The sequence below is a fragment of the Zootoca vivipara genome, chromosome 3, assembly GCF_963506605.1.
Source record: "Zootoca vivipara chromosome 3, rZooViv1.1, whole genome shotgun sequence".
Taxonomy (NCBI): domain Eukaryota; kingdom Metazoa; phylum Chordata; class Lepidosauria; order Squamata; family Lacertidae; genus Zootoca; species Zootoca vivipara.
Genome location: NC_083278.1, coordinates 80771278 through 80794258, shown reverse-complemented (window position 1 = coordinate 80794258; position 22981 = coordinate 80771278). Strand labels below are relative to the sequence as shown.

The window sequence follows — 22981 nt, the reverse complement described above, 5'->3', positions numbered from 1 at the left end:
CCCAGGCTGAGAGGAAAAATGGTGACAACAGGTTATTTACTGGGACAGAGTGACTTTTGCTACTGTTGTTAAAGCACGGGATGGAGCGATAGAGAAATTTGTGGAACAACAATGGGATATCAGCTCCACCCAAGGCATGATGGATAACAGCAACAACTGGGGGAAAGAAAGACATAGCATCTTACAAGGACAGAAAGAACCACCACGGACGGAATAATTGCCACACACAGGAAGATCAAGGATATTGTTTGAGTTCCTCATCTGTAGTTTTATAAATCATTTAATGTGTCAACATGAATAGAAGTTATTAATACTGCAGTTGTTGTAGAAGGGATTATTATTATGACTGGAATCTAATTGAAATTAATAAGATTTTGGAACTCAAAAATAAAGAAAATCACCAAACCATCCGGTATTTGAATGATTGGTATTAATACTTGTATTATATATTGGTATTGTTATAATGAGGCCACTATTGGACTGTAACTGAAAATGAATAAAAACTTATTATATAAGCAAACAAAAACAAAAACATGTTACCGACTTGAGCACAGAACAATGTAATTACTCAGAATATCAAAACTACCTGGTGACTGACACCCTATTGTGTACGTTATGCAGCAATTCCTAATGGATTCCCAAACCCACAACACAATTTTAATTGCTCTCAGCAATCTTATAAGACAATGTTCAGGTTGCAATACAACAATAAAGTGTCTTACATAAGGGTGTCTATGCTTCAACTTTAATGGGATCTTACGGCCTTTAAATCTCCTAGGTCTTACTGGAACATAAGCATCTTGATTTTCTAATGCACTTAGACATGTAAGGTTACCTCTATGGACTTCAGAGCATTGCTTATTATTTAAAATAACACTTGTTTTGTTTAATGGCCCAGAAGAATCACACAGCATAGAAAAGATGATACAGCAATCACTTTCCACAGTAGTGTTCTCACTAGAGGATCATTTTGCCAAATGAAGCTGTCAGCAGGAAGCATTCTTAGCAGGTTCTTTGAACCTTATCACAACTCTCATTGTATCCCTTGTCACTGTATATGGTTAAGTCATCTACTATGTCCTGAAATGCCTGTCCCAAATTCCTTAATCTCTCTAATGAAGGTTATTTGTCCAATGTAAAGAGAAGATTGGTGTGGCTGCAATATTTGTAGATGAAGCTTGCTTAGGCACTATGGATTTTGTAGCATGTTCAGTGGCCTGGAACTAGTTGACTAGATGCCAGCTTTGGCTACACTTTAAAAAACTACAAGTCCAAATAAGTTTGTTCTAAGGAGCCACAAACAGTATTTCCTATTGTGAGTTTTTGTGGTCTATAAATGCATAGTGGCATGCTTCATATATCAGGAACCCTAACCTCCAAAATGTGGTCTGTAAAGCTAATTAAAACTACTCTAGTCTCTTGCTAGATGTAAATTATAATCCTTTTCAAAAAGCACTTTAATATGGCCTCCCCACAAAATCCATTTTGTGCTGTGGAAGCAGTCATTTAAACCTTATGTTCATACTGTTTATACGTATTAGGGAGAAAGACTGGAATAATGTGGTGGATGATCAAACCCTGGAACATGTTAGAGCCAGATCTCCAGCAGTTTATTTATTTATAAAAATATGTATATGCCGCTAATTCATAAATAAAATACAGTTCACAACAACCGTATGTAAAACCTATACAATAAAAGCCACATAAAAAGTTTAAATCAGAACTCAAATGACTATTGCGTAAAGATGTATTCTGAATTGTCTGTGTAAACCTAATGGAACAGAAAAGTTTTCAGCAGGTTTTTAAAACTTGGAACAGAAGAAACTTGCTGAATCTCTATTAGTAGAGTATTCCACAAGACTGGGTCAAAGACGCTCAAGGTTTGGTTGCCTGTTCTTGTAAAATGAGCCTCGCCAACTTGGGGTACGACCAACAAGGCTCCGGCATATTATCTCAGTGACTGAGCTGGAATGTAAGGGTTCAGGCAGTTCCTGAGTTATGCAGGACCTAAGTTGTTCAGGGATTTGTAAATTAATACAAGAACCTCAAACCTGACAGATGCTTTAACTATGGTGTCACATGTTGTTGGCCAGATGCCCTCATCATAAATCTTGCCTCCTGCACCTGCTGGTGCTTCCAAACCAGGCCAGAGGGCAGTTCCGCACAAAGCACATTACAGTAGTTTAGCCGCAAGGTTATCAGCGCATGGACTACAGCGTTCTTCCTGTCCCTGTACAGGAACAGTCATAGCTGGTGAACCTGACAAAACAGATGATAGGCTCTCCTAGCTACACTAGAGCTCCTGATGACAAAGATGTATCAAGGAATACCCCTAAGCTAAGTTGCTTTGCTGTAAGGGTAACAGATATTCTTTGTAAACAACTTATGGTTTTGAGAAACCTTTTCTGGCCATAGATATTAGCCAACTCTTTGATATTAGATACTGTCATGTTTCAATATGTCAGTTATAGACATGCCACTTCCTAGTATGACATCACAACTATAGAATCAAATATTAAACATTTTATCTCTATGGAAGCAAGTACAGATTTGACCATTATTCTGAATACATGGAAGAAAGGATGTTGGCTTAAAAAAACAAAACAACCATCTTTATATTTCTGAACTTATTATTCTGAAGCAAAACTGACCTCCGTCTGGTTAGAACTAGAATTGGGGACTCTTGGAGCATGGTGGCTAAGAGCAGACAGACAGGCAAGGATAAGATGTATTGCCCCAATTTCTAATGCCATTCGCCTGAGGAGTACTCCGTCATCAGTAGTCAAAGGTGTGGTGCTGAACAAGCTGCGCAGCACATGAAACGGAAGGGTTGGAAGCACATTAGCGGAAGGAGACTGCAGAATATGGCCTAGATGGAGAGAGAAAACAAGTGTTAACATTTCTGTCACAACGAGTCAGCACACTGCATTAAGCTTAAAACATATTACAGGTATTTCATTAAGTTTTAAAATACTATTTCTTGTTTATTTCTAAACAATTGTGAGTGACTGAGGGAACTGGAGAAGGTCAGAAAGGGAAAAATGCGATCATACTGTCATTATGAAGTAGGTATAGATCATAATATTAATTTTCTTGAAAGTGGCACAAGGAAGGAAGGAAGGAAGGAAGGAAGGAAGGAAGGAAGGAAGGAAGGAAGGAAGGAAGGAAGGAAGGAAGGAAGGAAGGAAGGTATCTGGTAAATAACAAGGCTGGACTCTACTGGGCTTAGGAAACTTAGTCCTTAGCCTTCATGCAACATGGTTGGACTAAGTGTTGCTCTCTTTGCATTGGAATATCATGTGGATAAAATGTGCTAGAGATTTTTTTTAGAGTGCTTCTGCATGAAAGAATTCCTCAATGCAGGAAGCTAGATTCTTGTAGACATAGATTAATTTAACAAAAAATTAAACAGCATTGCCATTTTTTCCTGAATCTACATTAAGCCCTATTACACAAAATTTGCTCCACATCTGAGAGTAATATTATTGTGAAGTGTTGCAAGAGTGCATATGAGGAACATTTTGTAATGTGGGAGTACCAATGTTCTTTAAGTCCAGGCATACAGATTAGATATGAGAAATCCCAGAACACGCCACCTGATTAAACATTTGCTTGAAACTGTTCTGCCATTAAGTCCCAGTGTATATGAAACATTTCTCCATCTCTTTACCATTGTTAAGAGACATGAAACATATGGCAGGCTCAGATACTCCTTTTCTCCTACAGGAATGAACTATGGCATGGCATGATACCTGTTTTAGGATTTACAATAAATATAGCTTTACATCAATGTTTGAAATTAGTTTGCCAAGGCCGGTTAAAATGCCAACAACGGTTAGCATCAATAATGCTAAAACACAACACTAAAAGGGATGGCAGAACATGCACCTCAGGCTCTTGTGTTCTCTTTGCTACAATAACAAGTTTACAAAACATTATAGCTGCGCTGGGTTTAACCATTTGAATTTTCGATATTTTATTTTTCTGCAGCACTGGTGCTAATCTATTTTTCTTTAAATGTATGAATCTAGCAACACTGATATTGGTCAGAATGGTGTGATCTAAGTTTGCAGCTTGGGGCTACTCCTGGATCTGGCTGGGGCTTAGTTACATCATAACTGGAGGGATTACTGCAGTGCAATATATGAGGCTGTCTTTAAAAGCAGTCTGGAAACTTCAGCTGGCCTGGAATGCTAAGGCCACGTTGTTGACTGGGGTCCCAACATCAGAAGCATGTCACTTCTTCATAGCAACTTTTCAGCTTATTTCTGGACCCAATTTAAAGTTCTGGTTAATAGCCCTTCAAGCCCTCTATGACTTGGGATATATAAGGGAAGTTCTACCATGCTAATTAAGTTCTTCTACGGAGGCTATTCTCTGTGGCCATAACAACATCTGAATTGCATTTGGTTGGGAAGCAGGATTTTTTTCCCCTCTGTAGTTGCATCTAGACACTGTAACTGTTGCACCACGTTCCTGGCAGCTTTTCACCACTCCACAAAATCTTTTTCTTAAATGCATCTGGCATGCTAGTTACCCGCCTCTTCCTGCCTTATTTATGTGCTTTATTTGGTAGCCTCTGTCTTTAGTTGTGAACATTTTGTATGTTGTATTGCTAGTTTAATTTTATTTTTCATTATGCAAGCAGCCTTGACTACACTTCAGTGGAAAAGTGAGGCAACAGCTTCTAACAAATAAATTAGTAGCGTATCTCTAGTATCCAATGAAAACAACATATCCTATGCGAAGTATTTGAAATGCTTTGATAAAATGAGTACCCTGGTGGTACTCATGAGAAGCGTCTACAGCTCCTTTTATCAGACAGTAAAGTGTTAATGTGTTAAAACTCAGGGTTTCTCTGCTGTAGCTGCAGTCTACCAAAACTATCAAACATCTCTAAATACACACAACCAACTAATGAAAATACAGAGAAAATACTGTTATGTGGAGGAAATGAAGTATGAAACTATTGCCACTAGAGACAATTCATCAGAACAATCAGTAAGAAAACAGAAACAGAAAAAGTTTGGAATTACTATGAGCATCAACATTTTCAAACTGTATGAAAGGAGGAGATAAGCAACAAGCAGAATGACAGTGGTCAAGGAGCGAGGAAAATAGGTGATTTCTAATCAAGTATGTTTTCGCACACCAATTGGAGGGAATATCTACACAGAAACTTTCTGGTAACCTTGGTTCATATTGTCTCCCACCCTGTGCATAACATAATAAAAGTTGCAACACAAACCTAGGGAAAGGGAAGCAAAAGCAGAAAATCAAGGTGCCAGTTAAGATTATTTTGCCCTTTCTTATTACTTACGACAACCTGTCTACATTTGGATGGATCCAAACGAGAGCAGAAATAAGCGTCAGATAAAAAAACTAGGCCAATGTCTAGATATTTTAACTTTACAAGGCCATCAAAATCTGGTTTATTTAACATGAAGGACAGAGATTTCCTGAAATCCAGTGAAATTAAGTTGAACAGTTATTGCTCTTAATCAAGGATCCATTAGAGGCCCTGTTAAAAATTAAAATAAAATTCTATTAGCTCTGACCAATTTTTCTGTGCAATGAAGGTAAAATAAAAAAATTGGCCCTTCAGCACCAATTTTGACTCTCATATACTTTGGTTCCAAAGCCAGAAGAGATACGGAATTTCACAAAAGCCAGTTTTATCTCTTTCAGATACTTGTAAACTTGTACAGTCAAGAGAAATCTTTAGCAGTAGTACCCAAATATATTTAGTAGTTACAGTACATACTTCCTTCACCATCATCTGTAACTCCCAACACCAATCTAAGCAGACACTGGGCATGTTTCCTCTCTTTAAGTAGCACCTCAGCATAGCCTGGGAGGCGAAGAAATAATCCAAAAGCAGCCAAAGAATGAGCAGGTATGGGAGACATAGTTTGAACTGTTGATTTGATTGGTGGAGGTTCTGCAGCAATTGTTTCTGGGGCTTCATAAACCAGCTCTCCCGATTGTTCAATGGTAACCCATTCAAACTGATCACTGTCCTTCTGCTTCTCCTGGGTGGTGGATGTAACCACTGGAGCACTCACCTTCAAAAAGAAAAGAAGATGCTTAATACTATCCCCTGAGGCAGCTACTTAAGAATACTTTCTGATGCAAATAATGACATTAGAAAGTCCCTAGACCTAGACTAATTCAGTTACGATAATGAAATTACACCAATGTAAAATAAAATCAAAGATTTCCCAACTGCTATCAGAAATGAAAACCGAAGCATTATGCAGACTGTGAACAGGTCTACAGCATATTCCATTATAAAACACAAATAAGAACTTCTCTACTTATTAAAGGAAGGCAAAATACAAGTAGTAAGGATCTGACTTACTTGCTGAATTACATCTGGGTAAAGCATAGGAAGCCTTTCTGCGATGAGGGCCAGGCCACCCATACCAGCAAAAACTTGCAATGGAGACTGAATGGGACACACTTCAAGAAAGGATTCGTCCAGCACAGCATCCATGCACTCTTCACCTGGTGTGACTGCTTCATCCTCAGTGCAAGGCCCCAATAAATCTGCGTGTTCTATTTACACACAGATAAAAAAAGCCATTGTTCAGTGAAATTATATTATTCAATAAAAGGCCTTTACATAGGAACTGTCAATCTGGAATACCCAGGTCATTCTGGCACACAGGCTAAAGCAATCTGAAATAAGAAGCTTGCACATAAGAGTAGGGGTATGTGGCTCTTCTTTCAGGTAAATAGCAGTTATCCATTTCTGAAGAAGTAGGCAAAAAAGGAAGTGACTTGTGAACAAAAGAATCAGTGGGCAAAAGGTATGGGTGACTCTAGAATACTTTGCCCATATGGATTATAATACAGTATCTATAAATAAATGATTTAATACAATGTCATCTATGTATATTGCACAAAGAACAGGTATGACAGGAAAAAAGAGAGAGGCATGCTTACACACTGAAGAGAAGGAGCGAAAAGGCAGAGGGGTTGATAATGTGGAGGAGAGGGTGGGCAACAACAGGGGAGATGGTAACCAGAAGTTAGAAAGGGGCAGTATCAAAGGAGCATATGCAGAGGATAGATGAGAATAACAAACTTGTGGTTTCATCAAATGTGACAGGAGAGAAGGCAGAAGGGGTAGGGTCCCCAAACTTACCTCGCCGAGGGCCGGTGCCGCCAGCGCCGATTGTGCTGTGGGCCGGAGCGCGCGCCCATACACATGTGCACACATGATTTCCGGTGCACTTCTGGGTCCCCAGAACACCAGAAATAGCTTGTGCGCATGTGCATGGGCCTCCTACGGCCCAGAAGTGCACTTGAAATGACACTTACACATGCACACAAGCTATTTCCGGTGCTCCAACGACCCGGAAGTGGGCAGCCGCGCTGCACCGCGCCGTTAAGAGTGGGCGGCGGCAGCGGGGGTTGCCGGGGGCTGCATAAAAAAGCCTCATGGGCTGCATCTGGCCCCCAGGCCTTAGTTTGGGGAAGCCTGGGGTAGAAGGAGGTGCAAGAGGAGGGAGAGGTGGAAGAGAGAGCCAGAGACACCAGAGCAGATGGCTTCAATTTTAGCACTGAAGGGGTCAAAATCTTAAGCAGAGAAAGAAGGGGGAAGAGTTCTTAGCAGGGCACCAAAGGTAGAGACGAGCCACTTGGCGATTCCCAGAGTTTATGTGGATGAGAGGTGTTGATTAACTAGGCTGACTGCAGAGGAGAAAGAGCAGAATGAGAAGTTAGGAAAACATGATAAAAACAGATAATTTAATGGATACCTTTTTCAGTGTGGAGGCGCTTGAATGAGTCTGTTTTTGAGAGGCTTGGATCTGAGATCACCTTGGAGCCAAGCTTAACTGCCAAGTCTATGGATCGGTATCCTTGAGGGAGTTTGCGGTCATACAGCAGAGTCAGAAGCTGAGCAAGGGTCATCTCGGGCGGCAGTGGCTGACCTACAGAACATTAACTAGTTAACAAACAACTTTAAAGAATGGTTTGTACATCTGGAAGTTCAAATGGTGATTTGGATGCTCAACTGTGCTTAATGCAAACCATCGTTTTGGTGTGACGAGCTTTTGTCATTTCAAGCTTTCACGTTTTTATTTCTTAAAGTATTGACAACGCATAAACTTTGGACTCTCCTCAGATTTTCAGCTACTTTTGAGAAACTTCTGGATTATAGTGCAAACACATTATTCATCTGGATGAATATTTAGATGCTACAATATTGCCTTCATTTGTTTGTTTACTTTAAGATGCATATCGGACAACCTCCTGGGCAACAACCGCATACCAGCAGCTTACATAATACAGAATCCAAACCAGCAATATAAAACATAAAGACAGAATACAAACTATTTATAATGCCACCATTTGGGTGAATGGATAGATCCAGGACTTTATATGCCTCAGAATGCTGGGAAATATGCTTTATCAGAAAATATGGAACATTACCTGGTAGCAGTTTATGGTACAAGTGAAAAACAGGAACACTAATAGTTTTGCTGGAAGTGTCGCCTCCAGTGGAGGAGTTGCCTACTTTATCTGCCATCACTCTCCCTCGTCGTGAGGGTGGGCGTGGGGGGGTAGAGGATACAGCCCTTTTCGACTGAGACTTTAAACCTGTAACAGAAATAAAGTAGCGTTCTAAAGGCATATATAACAACACAGCTTGAATAAATGAGATTCTAACTGCATGAGAAATGCCCACAAATCATTCCACATGGCACCATCTCATGTTTGAAGAACTTTTAACCTGTGTGGCAGACCTATGAATGCACTGCTTGCATGCCAAGGCAATTCTACCTGGGCGGCAGAGATTGCTGTATGCATGGGAGCTGGTGCGAGGATTTAGAAACCTTTAAAACTAATGCAGAAACATGTGGAACCGTCCATAGCTAAGTGCCACAATTCAGTTCCAATTCTTTAACACATACTATAATCTTTATTTCAGTGTGTTTACTCCTGCATTCCACTGTGTTGGCCAAGGAGTACAAAGGGACTGACATTATAAATTTTTAAACAACTTGGAGTACAGTACTTGTATTTAACTTGTTGCTGTTTTGAACTGAGCCCCTTTCTCCACCCCATCCCAAGCACACCTGATAACTTTACATCAAAGCTCAACAAGTAAACACATACCAGAGGCAACAACAACACTGTAATTGTCCTGAAACCCATTTTCTGCTTTAACTTTTTCTTTTTCTTCATAGTTCTTTTTCTCCTTATCTTCTTTTTGTTCACTAATTAATTTTGCTGTTATGCTTGGGGTATCTGAAAAATAAAGATTACTATATATGAAGAAATGTTAACCAAGATTTTCATTAGTTGACTGCCTGTTCACTCAAGAGCAGTTTAGCTGGTTTTCACTTCTCTCATGGCTTCAGGTAATGAATGCCCCCAAAATGAATTGTTCATATGTGCCTTGGGATATAGAGTGTACCAATATGCCCTACAATGGCCTGACATTCACATTCTGTGTGCACTGGAGCATTATGTGTGGAGAGGAGAGTCTAATGCACTTTAAACTGATCTGTGTTATCTGCACATTTGTCCAATGTCTACATGCACTTGGATCTACACGTGTGAAGGCAAAGTGTGGTGTGAACATGCATGAGAGGAGCAAGGTGGGCTGGTGTGATCTGAACTGATGTAACTATTGCAGCAACAACTATCATCATCATTGGAGGTCTGCTCCCAAATAAATGGATATAGCAGTGCAGCCTAAGGTATTTTCTCCCTGAATGCATCTCAGATGTTTTACATTTTAATTAAAAAAAAAGTAAATCACTGAGGATTTAAATTGGAAGTTTCACTTTTATTTTACAGTATGTATACTGTACATTTTATTGTTGTAAGCCACCTTGAGACATGGTGAAAAATGGAATATAATCATGCTAGGGAAAGCATTAGAGCTTGCCAGATTGAATTACTGTATGCCGCTTCTCCCCAAAGTGCTGTTCCAGGGTTTTTTAGGGGTTGCAGGGCAGCACAAGGGGGAAAGTCTTTGCATAGGGCTTTTGCTGACAGACTCATTAGTTGATTCATAGAATGGTAGACTTGGAAGGGACCACAAGGATCATCTGCTCCAACCCCCCTGAAATGCAGGAAACGTTTGCCCAACACGGGGCATACATTTAGACAATGTTTCAACTCCATCAACTATATTCAGTTTCTGCACCTACATATATAGTTAAATATCAAATCAAAACATTTTTGTTTACTCAGGCTTTTGGTTTGTAATTTGTTTCACCCCTGGACAGTTGATTGGCATTTTTGCTGCTGCTCAGTTGAGTGTTAATGTAATGTAACGATTTTGCGTTCAGTTATTTTAGATGGTGGTTTTAATTATTTCTGATGTGAAATCCCCCTGTGCTTTGGACTGGAGAAAGGGTTGAGTATAAGACAACTAACATTGGTGTGGTTGAAATCTAGGTCTAAACTTTCATGAAATACAACGAAAAGGACAATGAAAGAATTAAGAATAATAAGCAACTTGCCTGACACCCGATCAAGAACCTCTGCCAGTGTTGTTGAGACTGGTAAAAGAAGAGTGCGGAACTTGTGTCCTGCCCCATACATTGGATGCTGAATTACATGGCTGGTTGCATTAATTCTACCTTTGTACAACTAGAAGAGAGAAAACAAAATTATATCAAGCATTTAGAAATAAAACATAATTATTACTATAAATTTCAAGATGCTACACATAAACATTTGTTGCTGTCAGCAATATAGGGTGGCATTCAAGTAAGGTTTCTTAGACCCATTGAAATTAATAATATGACTAAGTTAGGGCCATCCATTTCAATGGGTCTATTCCAAGTAAATCTTAGCTGCCCGCCACCCAAAATAGCTTTTATTGCAATACTAATTCCAATGCTTTATAGGATGTGAGATTCAGGATGATTTTAATAGCTTAGAAATCAAAGTGAGCTGGATCACAAACAGTTCAGAACAATCCCAAAGTAAGTTTTCATTGCGATACTATTCAAATACTTTATTTTGAACAGATACTTGCAAAAAAACAGTGTATTTTTGTACTACAGTTGAGGGTTGGTTTAGCTGAAAGAGAGAAGGTGGCATCAGGATCTGCCCGCTGAAAAAGAAACAATCTAGAAGGTTGGCCTCACAGTAGCCACCGGGCCAAATAGGTCAAGGAATTAAAACAGAATGGATTTAATCAGTAACTGTGCTACAGCTAATGTTAAAATACATTAGCATTTTCGCCTCATGAGGAGCTGGGTAACCAAGAATCCCCTTGTAGTGTTTCTTTCAAATATTTGAACACCTTCTGCTGTAGGCCTATGAATCACTCTTGGTAACTGACACATATGCAGACACATAGTAGTAAGGTTTTCAAATTACTTCCCACTATTTTTTTTTAAAGTAACCAGTGCTTCTGTTAAAACCGCTTATAGCACGGAATTTCTAATAAAGCAAAAAGCATAAACGCCTTTGTACTATACACCAGACTAAAAAGAAGAAAATCATCCCCGGCTTATTTTCATTATAATCAACATCAACCTACTATTATAAAAAGGTCATTTTTTAAGTGCATCACTGTCTCTACATCTTTGGGGCTAGAAAAACACTGCACATGTTTTGACACCAACTCCCACCGGGGGGGGGGGAATGATATCAAATCATCGAAAAGCATCTAATATCTAGTTACATACAGGTTGTTCCAGTCCTAGGTGGGGGCGCAGAGAGAAGTAACTTACTGGACAAGGTGACTGAAGGAACATAGTGACTTTTTCATCCTCTAGCATCAACTGCAAGAACAGCCTTCTAATGAATCCTGAAATATTTCCTGATGTTGGGAGGTTGCTTCTTTGAGGAGAGGAGTGGAAGAGTTCACAGAGAACCTAAGAAGGGAGGGGAGGAATCATTTGTTTGTTTATTAGAATATCAGAACATGTGAACAATACTAGTGCTCTTATTAACTGGCAAAACAACTTTCCCCTCCATTTGTCTTAAAAGCTCACAGGGATTCTGCAGCTGCTAAAACGACATTAAGTATTTAAATGAAACACTTGGGGTCAGCAAACAGGCTTTTATGTTACAAAGACCAAGAACCAATTTATTTGTTCTGTCGTACCTTGGATCCCGAGCACCCTGGAACTCATCGACGTTTTGGCTCCCAAACGCCGCAAACCCGGAAGTGATTGTTCCGGTTTGCGAAAGTTCTTTTGGAACCCAAACGTCCGACGGGGCTTCCGCAACTTCTGTTTGGCTGCAGGAGCTTCCTCCAGCCAATCAGAAGCCGCACTTTGGTTTCGAACGTTTTGGAAGTCGAACAGGCCTCTGGAACGGATTCCGGTCGACTTCCAAGGTACAATTGTACATACACGCCTTAACCTGGGATTTAACAACTGGTGGCCCAGAGTCCACAGCCATTCATCCTTGACTCAAGAGGGCATGTGTTCCAAGTTGGAATGAGTCAGAGAGCCCCAAAGAATGCACTCTCTTCTTTTCACATACTCAGCTCACTGGACTTAAAAGACCAATGTGGTATTATTCATGCTTCTTCTTGCCTGGCTGGTACTGTATACTGTGCAAAATGAAGTGAGCCCTAGATGATGATTCTGGATTTCATTCCAAATTTTGTAAAAGACAGCAAACAGCCAGACCAAAAACAATGTCGCCTGCCCTGCAAGTGGTGCAGTGAGACAATTCTGAGGCACACTTCAACTTTTAAAATCCCTTCCAGTGTCTGCCTGATCAGGAATGCACTGCATCACCTTCAGAATGCCAGTGAATCTCTGAAGTGAAATGATTCCAAACTGTGGGGGCCACCAAAGAAAAGACTGGGTGCCAGGTCTTGCGTTGACCGCACTCAACAAGCAAAAGGAGGTATTTCCCCATTTCATGTAGTAACAAAACAGGCTCACGAGGAAACTATCTCCGCAATAGCACCAGAAATTGCTGCTATCAATGGAAGCTCTGTGTGCTGGGGGGAATGCATATTGCGATGGACTTCCATGTTATAGTCACCTATTACAGCAACCCTTGACATGACGATTGTAATGTCTGAACATTACATCAGTGGCTATGTTTTAACTTTCTCTGGCTTGAAAGAGTTGCAGATTTTTGATGGGGGCAGCATTGCATATTATCCAGCAGCAAAGGCGTATAAACTCCAGCAAATCCAGTAGCTTTATTTTGAAAAGGTATCTAGTCAGTTCTGCAACACACCCTAAAGACTCTGCTCTTATCATAGGCAAAACACAAAAGGAGGTCTGGATCCCCAAGGGGAGGCTCAGCCCCCACATATTCAGCCAGTCCTTCAAATCCAGCTAAACTGATCTTCTAATAAATATCAACTGCTCAGCGTGTGAATTTGTTTCATTACCTGAGCCATCAACCTCTGGTTATTAGGATGGCAAGAGATGCACTGCAAGAAGAACGCAACTGTGGCATTTTCAACTGCGGTCCTTTGCTGAGTCGTCAGTCCTGTTCCAGAAGCTGAAGACAGTAAAGTTGACCTAGCACTAGTCTGCTGAGTCACCCCACCATGTCCACCAGAAGTAGCACCAGAATGGCAAAGGAGAAACAAAAGTGCTGTCCACAGTGGGTTGACTTCAGAGCCGCCCAGCCAGTCCTTCATAAGGTTGCTGTTTCCAACTTCTGTCAAAAACCTGAGAACAGGAGCAACTAAGTCGGCTGTGATGGGCATCTTGTTAAAGTGCTGCGGGACATGGTGTCTTCTGAGCCTGTCTTGGGAACTGTCCGTCGACTGAGTGTTGCAGTCATAGGCAGAGGTATGGTTAAAGCAGAAACTCGCAAGGCTTCTTACAAGAAGAGAGGGCAAACCTGAGTCCAACAGCTGTTTAATAGCTTCAGGAGACTGAGACGAGGCAGCAAGGGTGGCCAGGTGAGACTCTGTTAGTGCAAGAGGTGCTTGTGCATTTTTAGAGTCATCTGTTAAAGATGAACTAAGGTCCTGCTTTTTGCTGTCATCTGTCATAGACAGTCTGTGTTGCAACTGCACAGGGGGAGGAGTAATACCCATCCAGCCCATGAGTAAGGAAAAATAGTTTGGGTGAATGTGGCACATTGAACAAAGCAGACTGTCAACAGCTTTCTTCAAAACCATATTGCAGGGAAGAGACATGGACCAATTAAAGAGAGACCTAAGGAAGAAGGGGAAAGCAATTAGAACATAACATGCACTCAATTCTCCTAGTTAACAAAAAAGAATCCTAAATATCACCCTGTTCAATATGGCAGACAGAAACAGATATTGTCTCCAGGTATTGTTGGCCTCTTCCTCCCATCGGCCCCAGCAGCATGATGAGCATTTTATATAGTTCACCAACTAAAAGTGTTCCCCATCCCTGATTTAAAACTTCCAATACAAGAAATGTATGAAATTGGCTTTCAAAGTCACTTAAAACATCACATATAAAAAGAAGGAAGGTGGAAAGTGATAATCAGTAGATCTGATTTCCTTTGCAAAATCTTTTTTTAAGAATACAGTCTTGCATCATGTTAATAGTATATCACCATGCACTGGTTTCTTAAGTACATATGGAAAAAAGTGGTTCACTATTGCTCTGTAGGACTAAAGCTTAAAGGTTTTAGAAAGAAATATAGTTTGGAGATAGTGCAGGTGTTTAGTTAAGCCACTTACTCAAAGAGCTCTCTGTTCAGCAATGCTGGCAAGTCATACTCTACAAGCAATTCATAGCTGTGCCATAAAATTGCTGCTACACAGTGCAAATGGGAAGGAGATGGCATCAGAAGACCATACTCTCTTGTAGAACTGTTTGGACAGATGTAGTTAATTCGGCCACTTTTTTTCATAGCAGCTACTCTTGCTGAATCACTGACCCACTTCAATAGGGCTTGAATTCTAGAAGATGGACACACATAATTTCAAGGTTAAACTTAGTCACACATTACACAGGCTCAAGGTACAAGGAATATTGTGCTATGGAATAGAGAGAAAATGAAACGAATGGTAGGCGTGCATACTGAATATCAACCAGCAGACAAACTAAAAATAATTCCAACATGTCAGTCTAAGATTAAATGGGCAGTATTTTAGCAAATTTCAGGTGACAGCTACCTGTTACACAGCATTCAAGCACTCGTTTTAGTAAAACTAGCTTCATGAGCCTGGAGTCAAAGTAAATCAAATACTGACAATTCAGTATTTTCCCAGGGGGTCTGATTAACAGACATGGCAACTACAAGTCATTAGCATAGGCATTTTTCTATGGTAGATGTGCCTAAATTAACTGCAAACAATTTGTCAATGGCTTTACTCATAGCATTAACAGGGGAAGAAGTATTTGCAAATATCAAATATTCTGCCTTGCATGGCCATTTCATTTCCCCTTCAACTATATACAGAAGCTGTGCAAGGGGAAAAGGAGTCCAGGAATGGCTTAAGCCTGAAAAAAGCCATTGCAACCTCACACACATCTAAAAGGCAGTTTGCTCTGGCTTCTGTTGGTTGGCTACCTTGGACTCTCAAAGATTTACACCCTCATGTCCCTCTATGGCATGTCTATATAATACTAGTGTTGTGGAATATAGGTGTATGCTTTATCCCATACACAAGGAAAACACCAGACCGCTAGCAGTGCCCATACTTCCAAATGCCTTTTACTAGTCTCCACTGACATGCATACAAACTGGTAGTGTCCAGATCCCCCAGATCTGCATTTGTGGTCCCTTCGAGGGAATCACTGCAATACTCCCTGCAATCCATGACCCCCACATTTTGTGTGTGCGTGCTTGTGTGTATTAGAAACAATGCACATTGTTTACCTATCTTTCGTTCCAGGGTCCTGAGTAGTCCCGAGCTGATAGAGGATGTCAATGGTAGAGTCAGATGACAGGCCATTTAATCTCCCAAAAAGCAAGGGGCTATTCAAATCTTCTCACATAAAAGAAAAGTAGATTTGTTAATGTCTTGAGGAACATGCGATTCACTAGCTAACAAAGTGTTGTATAACGGACCAAATAATAAAACAAACCTTAAACTTTTATCTTAACAATAGTAGTATAATTATCATTGATACAAAGAAAGGTAGCTGGACAACTTAACTGCAAATTATCTTACACAGTTGAGAATTTTAAAATCATTTATTTTTAAACTACTAAACTAAATGCTTTTCATTCTTCTGATACAGCTATTCATTTCTCTAAACAAGGAACGGCTGTAAGACTCTATCAAGTCACCAGATTATTAAAACAGGAAACAGCCACATTCTTACCTGTAGGATCACTCCCTGATGCAGAACAGTTTCTTAAAAGAATGTCTATCAGTTTCAGGCCTATTCTGGTAGACTGAAGTCCAATTTTTACAAGCACTGCCTCAATGTTTGGAGAATGCATGCCGCAGTATGGAGACATCAGTAGAGCAGCACATGTCTGCAACAGGTTAGCAGTGGGTGCCGCGGCACTTGCCATCATTCCTTCTAAATCACTTATGTGAGTGAGGCAATGGTGCAACAACCTTAACCATCCAATGCTGGGAAAGTAAAAAAACAAAACCTTAAATAAAACAAGCTTAAAAATGGAAGGAAGGGTATTGTCAACTTCAGTGCTAACAGTGGAGAAGCTTTGCAATGCAGAAATTAACAACATGGATGCAAGAAAGCATACTAACTCCATGTAAGCCAATAATGGACCAAAGTAGAAAAACGAAAGGTACTTTATCCCAGATTGATCATGTTCTTTTAAAACAATGAGAATAACAACTTTTTTAAATGGCAAGACAAATGCTTTGGGTTCCAAGCTTAGAATCTGCCGGGCATGCTATGTTTATGGAAGGATCCCTGTGGAAAACTATAAGGCCATCTTTGGCCTTGAAACAGTGGTACAGAGATGGCAACAGACGGTGCAAGTAATGAGAGTATTGGAAATTAGCAGACAAAGAAACTGCTTTTTCACGAGGTCACCGTTTTACCCAGAAGTCTGCGCTCCCAATAGAATAATCTTTTTAGGACAAGGTCTAGCACAAAAAGCAGACTCTTTGACAGAGTCACTGCAATTTTTTAAAAAAAGATTTTTTACAATTCAGTCAACAACTGATAGTACTGAACCTCTTGATGAACTATTCCATGCTCTCAGGTGCCTCAGGTGAGGCAGCGGCCTGTGGCCCAGTTGCTCTGAGGGGCCAATGGGCCCATTGGCCACCCTCCCTGCTCCAGTACCCCAATGTAATGCACTGGGTGGGCAAAGAGGTCCTGCTGCTGCACTGGCAGCGTGGTAATGGAGCCACTTCAACAGATGTGCTGGGGTAATGAAGCCACCTGGTGGGCTCAGGGCACTCAACGTGGGGGCCTCTTCATCCTTCTTGAGGATGGAAGGGTGGCAGCTGTTCTCGCTTCACTTAGGCAATGAAGGGGATACGTCCAAGTTCAGCTGAAAAAGTCCTGTGGGAGCTGCTCTTTGCCCCAATCGCATGGCAGTTTCCTTTTCCCCTACTTTCCCAATCCCACAGCACAGCTGGGATTTGTGTACACGCCTGTTTCCTCCCTCCCTCTGCCACGCCCCCCCCGATGCCCAAAAGGGGAGGGGCTTTTTTCTTTCTTTTGTGCATATATAAACTTTCATTTCCTTCCTCTCTTCTCTAACATACTGTGTGTGTGTGTGTGCACGCGCACACGCGCGCCCATAATGTAATATCTGACAGATTTGTTCTTCCTTTACCCAACCACCAGAAGTCACTAGAGCTGCAGTCAGGTTGGGGGGGGGGGAGAGTGACAAAGAAGCCAAAGCAATTCCTTCCACCACTGCAGGTTAAAAACATGGATAGGATTTCCATTACAAGTTTATTCAATTAGTAAAGCTTCTTGAGATGGTGTTGACATCCATATAAATGTACCCTGATAGGATTGTGGCAACTTTATAGTCTGATCCTTTTTACAGTATTTCACTTTGGGATTAAGTCTCCGCAGGTTCAATTTTTGCTTTTGTTGTTTGTTTTTAAAAACCTACTTAATTCAAGCATTTTAGAGTGTGCTCCCTAGAGTGCACTCCCAATCCTTCCTTTTGGGTTTGGCCCAATTGCTTTAACTGTCCTGCACTGGAGGTCACACAATGGCAGGTAATGGACAGGTGGGTGCAGTTGCGGACAAACCGCATTGCAGAACAAAAGTTGAGGCCTTGTATTCTGTGCCACTGTCTTGAGGCTTCCTGTTGCATTTCCCATGCATATGCAGTTTCCCTCTTAGGACTTGCTGGGCATAGGCTTTGCTTTTTGAATAGAAAAATGATTTTAAGCATATATATATATATATATATATATATATATATATATATATATATATGCATAGATATTGCATACATAAATTATTTTGCTGAGGTTGGTGTTTTAATGCAACGAAGAAAAACACAAGTGATACCTATGGAGTTGCAAAGCAGCTGAAAGTAGCTTCTATGTGTTTCTGGCCTACAACATTGCTGACATCTCATAACCTGGTGGATAATGGAGGAAACGCAAGGATACTGACCATACAGAGGGCCTTCTTGGTAGTGGCACCTACCCTGTGGAATGCCCTCGCATCAGATGTTAAAGAGATGAATAATTATATAACATTTAGGAAACATCTGAAGGCAGCCCTGTATAGGGAATCTTTTTAAAGGTTTAATGTTTGATTATGTTTTTATATATGTAGGGTACAAACAAGTTGTTGTTATTATACATACCTTGTTTTGGATACCTGGTCTTCAGAAGGAAGGAATGGATTGTTGACGGTTGCAGATGAAGTGTTACCAAAGGCAGTGAGCCCAAGTAATTTAATCTGAGATAGTCCTAACGTGCTAGCATCTCGTGGGCGGTGAAGGCGAAGACAAACGGCGGAGGCAACTTCAGCTTTTACAAGCTGTATTTTTATGTATGTAAGACCACTTGTGATAACAGGCGTAGACAAAGGTAACATGTTCACCCCATCTGCACTAATTTCAACAGATACTGACGAAGGACATGCTGTAGAGACAGGCAGGCAAACCATACAGTTACTTAGATTTGTGTTATAAACTTGAAGGCATCAAGTTCATTACTTTAAAATGTTAAAATGTTAAAATTATCCAACACATAAAACATTGTAAGCTGCACACACTAGCACTACCTAAATAGTTGGTCAAATAACCAGAAGAGAGGCAACCCTGGACTTAAGAAGAAGTGGCATCCAGGACCTGGTGCAAAAAAGACCATTTGATTCTTACCTGTAAAATAGATTTCTTAATGCATGTAAGAGATTGTTTTAAAATGGGCATTCTTTATTTAAAAAATAAAAACAAAATGGGCATTCTTGCTCCACCTTGTGGTACCAGGCTGTAATTTTGCCTGTTACCACTAGGTGGAGCAAGAATACCGATTTTGAGATCATCTCCACAAGCATAAGTGAACCTAAGTGTTGAACTGATTGGAAACAGGGACGATGGTTCTAAATTCAACAAATGTTTAAGTGGGCAATTGTCAAGGGAGTCCAACGTTAAAATAAAAAAAGTCCTAAAAAGAAGTGGGCTAGTGAAAATGAGGAAAGGAAAAACAAAGAAGTTCAATCAATCAATCAATCAATCAATCAAATCTCTCCAGAAAGCTTGAGGATTCTTCAAAACTACAATCAACAGATGCTCAGCTAGAATGTATACTGCAGATCAGGAAAGCTACCACCAAGACTAAGAAGACCAAAAGGACTATGTTCCAATGTTATCTAGTAAAGCTAGCAGTTCGAAAGCATGTCAAAGTGCAAGAAGATAAATAGGTACCGCTACAGTGGGAAGGTATAAACGGTGTTTCCATGCGCTGCTCTGGTTTGGCAGAAGCGGCTTTGTCATGCTGGCCACCAGCTGTACGCCGGCTCCCTCGGCCGATAACGCGAGATGAGCGCCGCAACCCCAGAGTTGGACACGACTGGAACTAATGGTCAGGGGTCCCTTTACCTTTTTAACCTTATCCTCAGTCCACAGATTTGTGCATCAAGGGTTAAGTGTCTAGTTTGCTATATGCTACCTCCAGGTTCAGAGGAACTATGTCTCTGAATACCCGTGCCAAGCAACAGTGGCGGAATGCAACTGTGCTCAAGTCCTGCTTGCAGGCATTACATGGGCATCTGGCTGCCCACTGTGGGAAGCAGGATGCTGGGTGAGACAGCCCTTTGGTCTGATGCAGGAAGGCTTTTCTTATGTCATTTAACAATCCTGCTTAACAAATGATAGCAAGTCACCCATTAAGTAAAACATTTCTACAAGGCACAAGCATTCTGTAGTAAACTATAGCACAGGTCTTAGCCAGACTGCAAAGGTAACTGGTGTATCGAAAAGATCATCTAGTTGGTACAACATGCGACTTGCCATTTTCTTTGCAACTGCTGCATTCATTCATTGGGGTCTTATGCACATTGTACCCCCTTAGCATGAAGCTTTGTACCAAAACAGTTAAGGCCTGTGTGATACGCTGGATAATTGATTAGTGGAGGGAAAGGAAAGGGAGACTGAGATGCAGACTGATATTAAAAGTTATAAAAAGCAGTATGTTACAGTATCGGACAGAGAGAGTAAAGAGACTATATCAGGTATATTTGCCAACTAGCCTTTTCTCAAATCTAGACAAATAGCTTCAAAAATAAGGAATTCTATATTGAATTCAAGATTCCATAAATCACAAACCGTAGTTATATGACAACACAAATTTATTAAACCAAGATGTGAACTATTTGGCTCATGTGAATATTGCCTTTGTGAACAGCATTCTTATTTACTGAAATAATTGATAATTAAATATTTAATTAAAAACGCCCCCTTTATCCTACAACATAAATTGTGTTCTCAAAATATACTTACTTGCAAGAGATGCAAGATGAGGCTGAATGTGTATTTCTTTTAACAACACTGCAGCTGGAAGATGAATTGTAAGGTCGCACCAAGCTTCCTCAGGCAAAAAGATGTAAGACCAGGCAGCAGACCGAGCTCTTCTGTGGGGTGGAGTCGCTTGTAGCAACACTTCGGCAGGCTGGGCTGTAGGACTGCTTGATGTGATTGAACCTTTAACAAATGAATGGCACAAATGTGTGAATGATTTCAAAATGAGAGATGACAAACATACAAGTGTCAAGTTAAACTAGTATTATACATAATCTTTTTATAAGTAATTTTAATTTCAGTCACTATTATATATTAAAAAACATTTTACTATTTGAATCAGCTGGGGATTCAGAATATACCGCCTTCTACAACTGATTAACCATATGCATATCATATTTACTAGTAAAATACTTAAAACAAAAAGCGGCAATGTGGAGTGATCCTGCTCAGGACTACAGCCCATCACATTTCAGTTATCTTCCCCTTGGTTTTCTCTCCCCAACAGTCAGCCAGCATTCCATAGCCACTGAGCAAGCCTCCAGCAGCCCCATTTCCTGCCGTCCTTTTCCTCTCCACCTCATTCCCTGCACAGGTCTTCCACTGGATGTGCTCATTCATCTCTCCTTTCTTGGGAGGTTTTTAAGCAGAGGTTGGATGAACATCTATAACGGATGCTTTAATAGAGATTCTTGCATTGCATGGAGCTAACTACATGACCCTTGGGGTACCTTCCAACTCTATCCTTCTATGATATGCTTTGGGATTTTTCTTCTTATTCTAGGATGGGTGGACCCTGTTGTGCCTGATTCCAGCTACAATAAAATCTTAAGATTTCTCCAGAGATTTCTCAGGAGAGCTCTCACTTCTGCACCCACAGGGACATTTTTATATAGCTTCATTGTGAACTAATAAATGACTTATCCAGAAAAAAATGAGATGATTCTCTATATGCTTTTATATCTTTATGCCCCTGCCTTTTCCAGCCAGTCGCTGGAAAGGGGCATTCTCCCTAAAGCCTGGATTGTAGCTTTCCCCCCTCTTAGTTAACTAACATCCCACGATTCCAATGGATTGTTTGGGTTCTTCCCTGACCCAGGTTGTTTTCAGTCTAAAGTTTTTTTTGTAGTGTTATCTGTTGATAGCTGCCCCTTGTGTGGGGGTGGTGCTATTTTGGCTACATTTGCAGGAGCACATGAACACTTGAATCAGAAATAGAGGAGGTTGTTATTACTATAGCATCTGCAATGTCACTGAAAAACTCAGGGGGCTTCAACATGGCAGTCTTAAAATGGCACATAACATACCCAATGGTGCAAAGTTGTGGATTCCTTCTGCATTATCAGGTTCAGAAGCTAGCACTCTTGCTTTCAAACTACTATCTGTTGCCTTGCTAGGGCCTGAGTCTAGAAATTTCATAATAGTTGAAACCATGCTTCTTGCTGTGTTTACTATGGCTCTGGTACTTGTCACCATGTTATTGCAAATAAGCTGAACTCCTCCTATGATGAAACAGAAAGTTAATGAAGGTTACAGCAAATGACATGAAGCAAACAACAACAAACACCCAAGTCCCTTCTTTTTAAACAGGCAAGACATCACTGCAAATTTGGTCCTCCAACTGGAGTTCAAACTCAATTCCAATCGCAATTACCCATACTACTGTTTAACTAAGAAATTGTGGTGCACACACAAAAGGAGCTGCTGACACACACAATTGTAGGCAAATATTGCTATGTAAAATCCCTAAGTCAGGTTCCAAACAGCCATCCATAGAACCATGTATGCATACTGGGACCAACACAAGTCCCACATCAGCCTCTTGAACTGCGCCCCTAAAAGTAACTCCTGATGGTAGGGAACCTCTTCAACAGCATATGTTACTCTGTAGAGTTCCATAGAGAGGGAGGGGAGAGTGTGAAGATTCTCACACACAAGGCTGTTTTTATCCCAACCTTAGTATTCTTCTAGACAGATTTTCCCAGGGAAAAGACTCACCCATATCATGAAATGCTTTCAGTGCGTCGCTGGTATCCAGCACTCTTAAGATGAACCACAGTAATGGCTCAGACAACTGGCAAGTGGCAAGAGAACCCTGGTGGAAATGCAGAGAATCATATAGTTTTAAATATACATGATTATACTATTTTGATTTTTTGGACAGAAA

The 22981-nt window shown here is 40.6% G+C and overlaps 1 protein-coding gene across 8 annotated transcripts in view; it reads right to left on the bottom strand.

Annotated features, from left to right (window-relative positions):
• BIRC6 (baculoviral IAP repeat containing 6) overlaps positions 1–22981 on the bottom strand; it is a 142621-nt gene that overhangs the window by 46874 nt on the left and 72766 nt on the right. For all 8 annotated transcript variants that reach the window (XM_035108256.2, XM_035108258.2, XM_035108260.2 and 5 more), the window contains 16 exons: positions 22813–22909; positions 22122–22316; positions 20797–20997; positions 18658–18937; positions 16218–16474; positions 15769–15877; positions 14624–14845; positions 13343–14123; positions 11712–11855; positions 10488–10617; positions 9130–9261; positions 8443–8610; positions 7767–7940; positions 6362–6558; positions 5765–6065; positions 2652–2869 (listed from right to left, as the gene is read on the bottom strand). In XM_035108256.2, the coding sequence (XP_034964147.2) occupies positions 2652–2869; positions 5765–6065; positions 6362–6558; positions 7767–7940; positions 8443–8610; positions 9130–9261; positions 10488–10617; positions 11712–11855; positions 13343–14123; positions 14624–14845; positions 15769–15877; positions 16218–16474; positions 18658–18937; positions 20797–20997; positions 22122–22316; positions 22813–22909 (3606 nt within the window). The remainder of the gene's footprint in view (positions 1–2651; positions 2870–5764; positions 6066–6361; positions 6559–7766; positions 7941–8442; positions 8611–9129; positions 9262–10487; positions 10618–11711; positions 11856–13342; positions 14124–14623; positions 14846–15768; positions 15878–16217; positions 16475–18657; positions 18938–20796; positions 20998–22121; positions 22317–22812; positions 22910–22981) is intronic.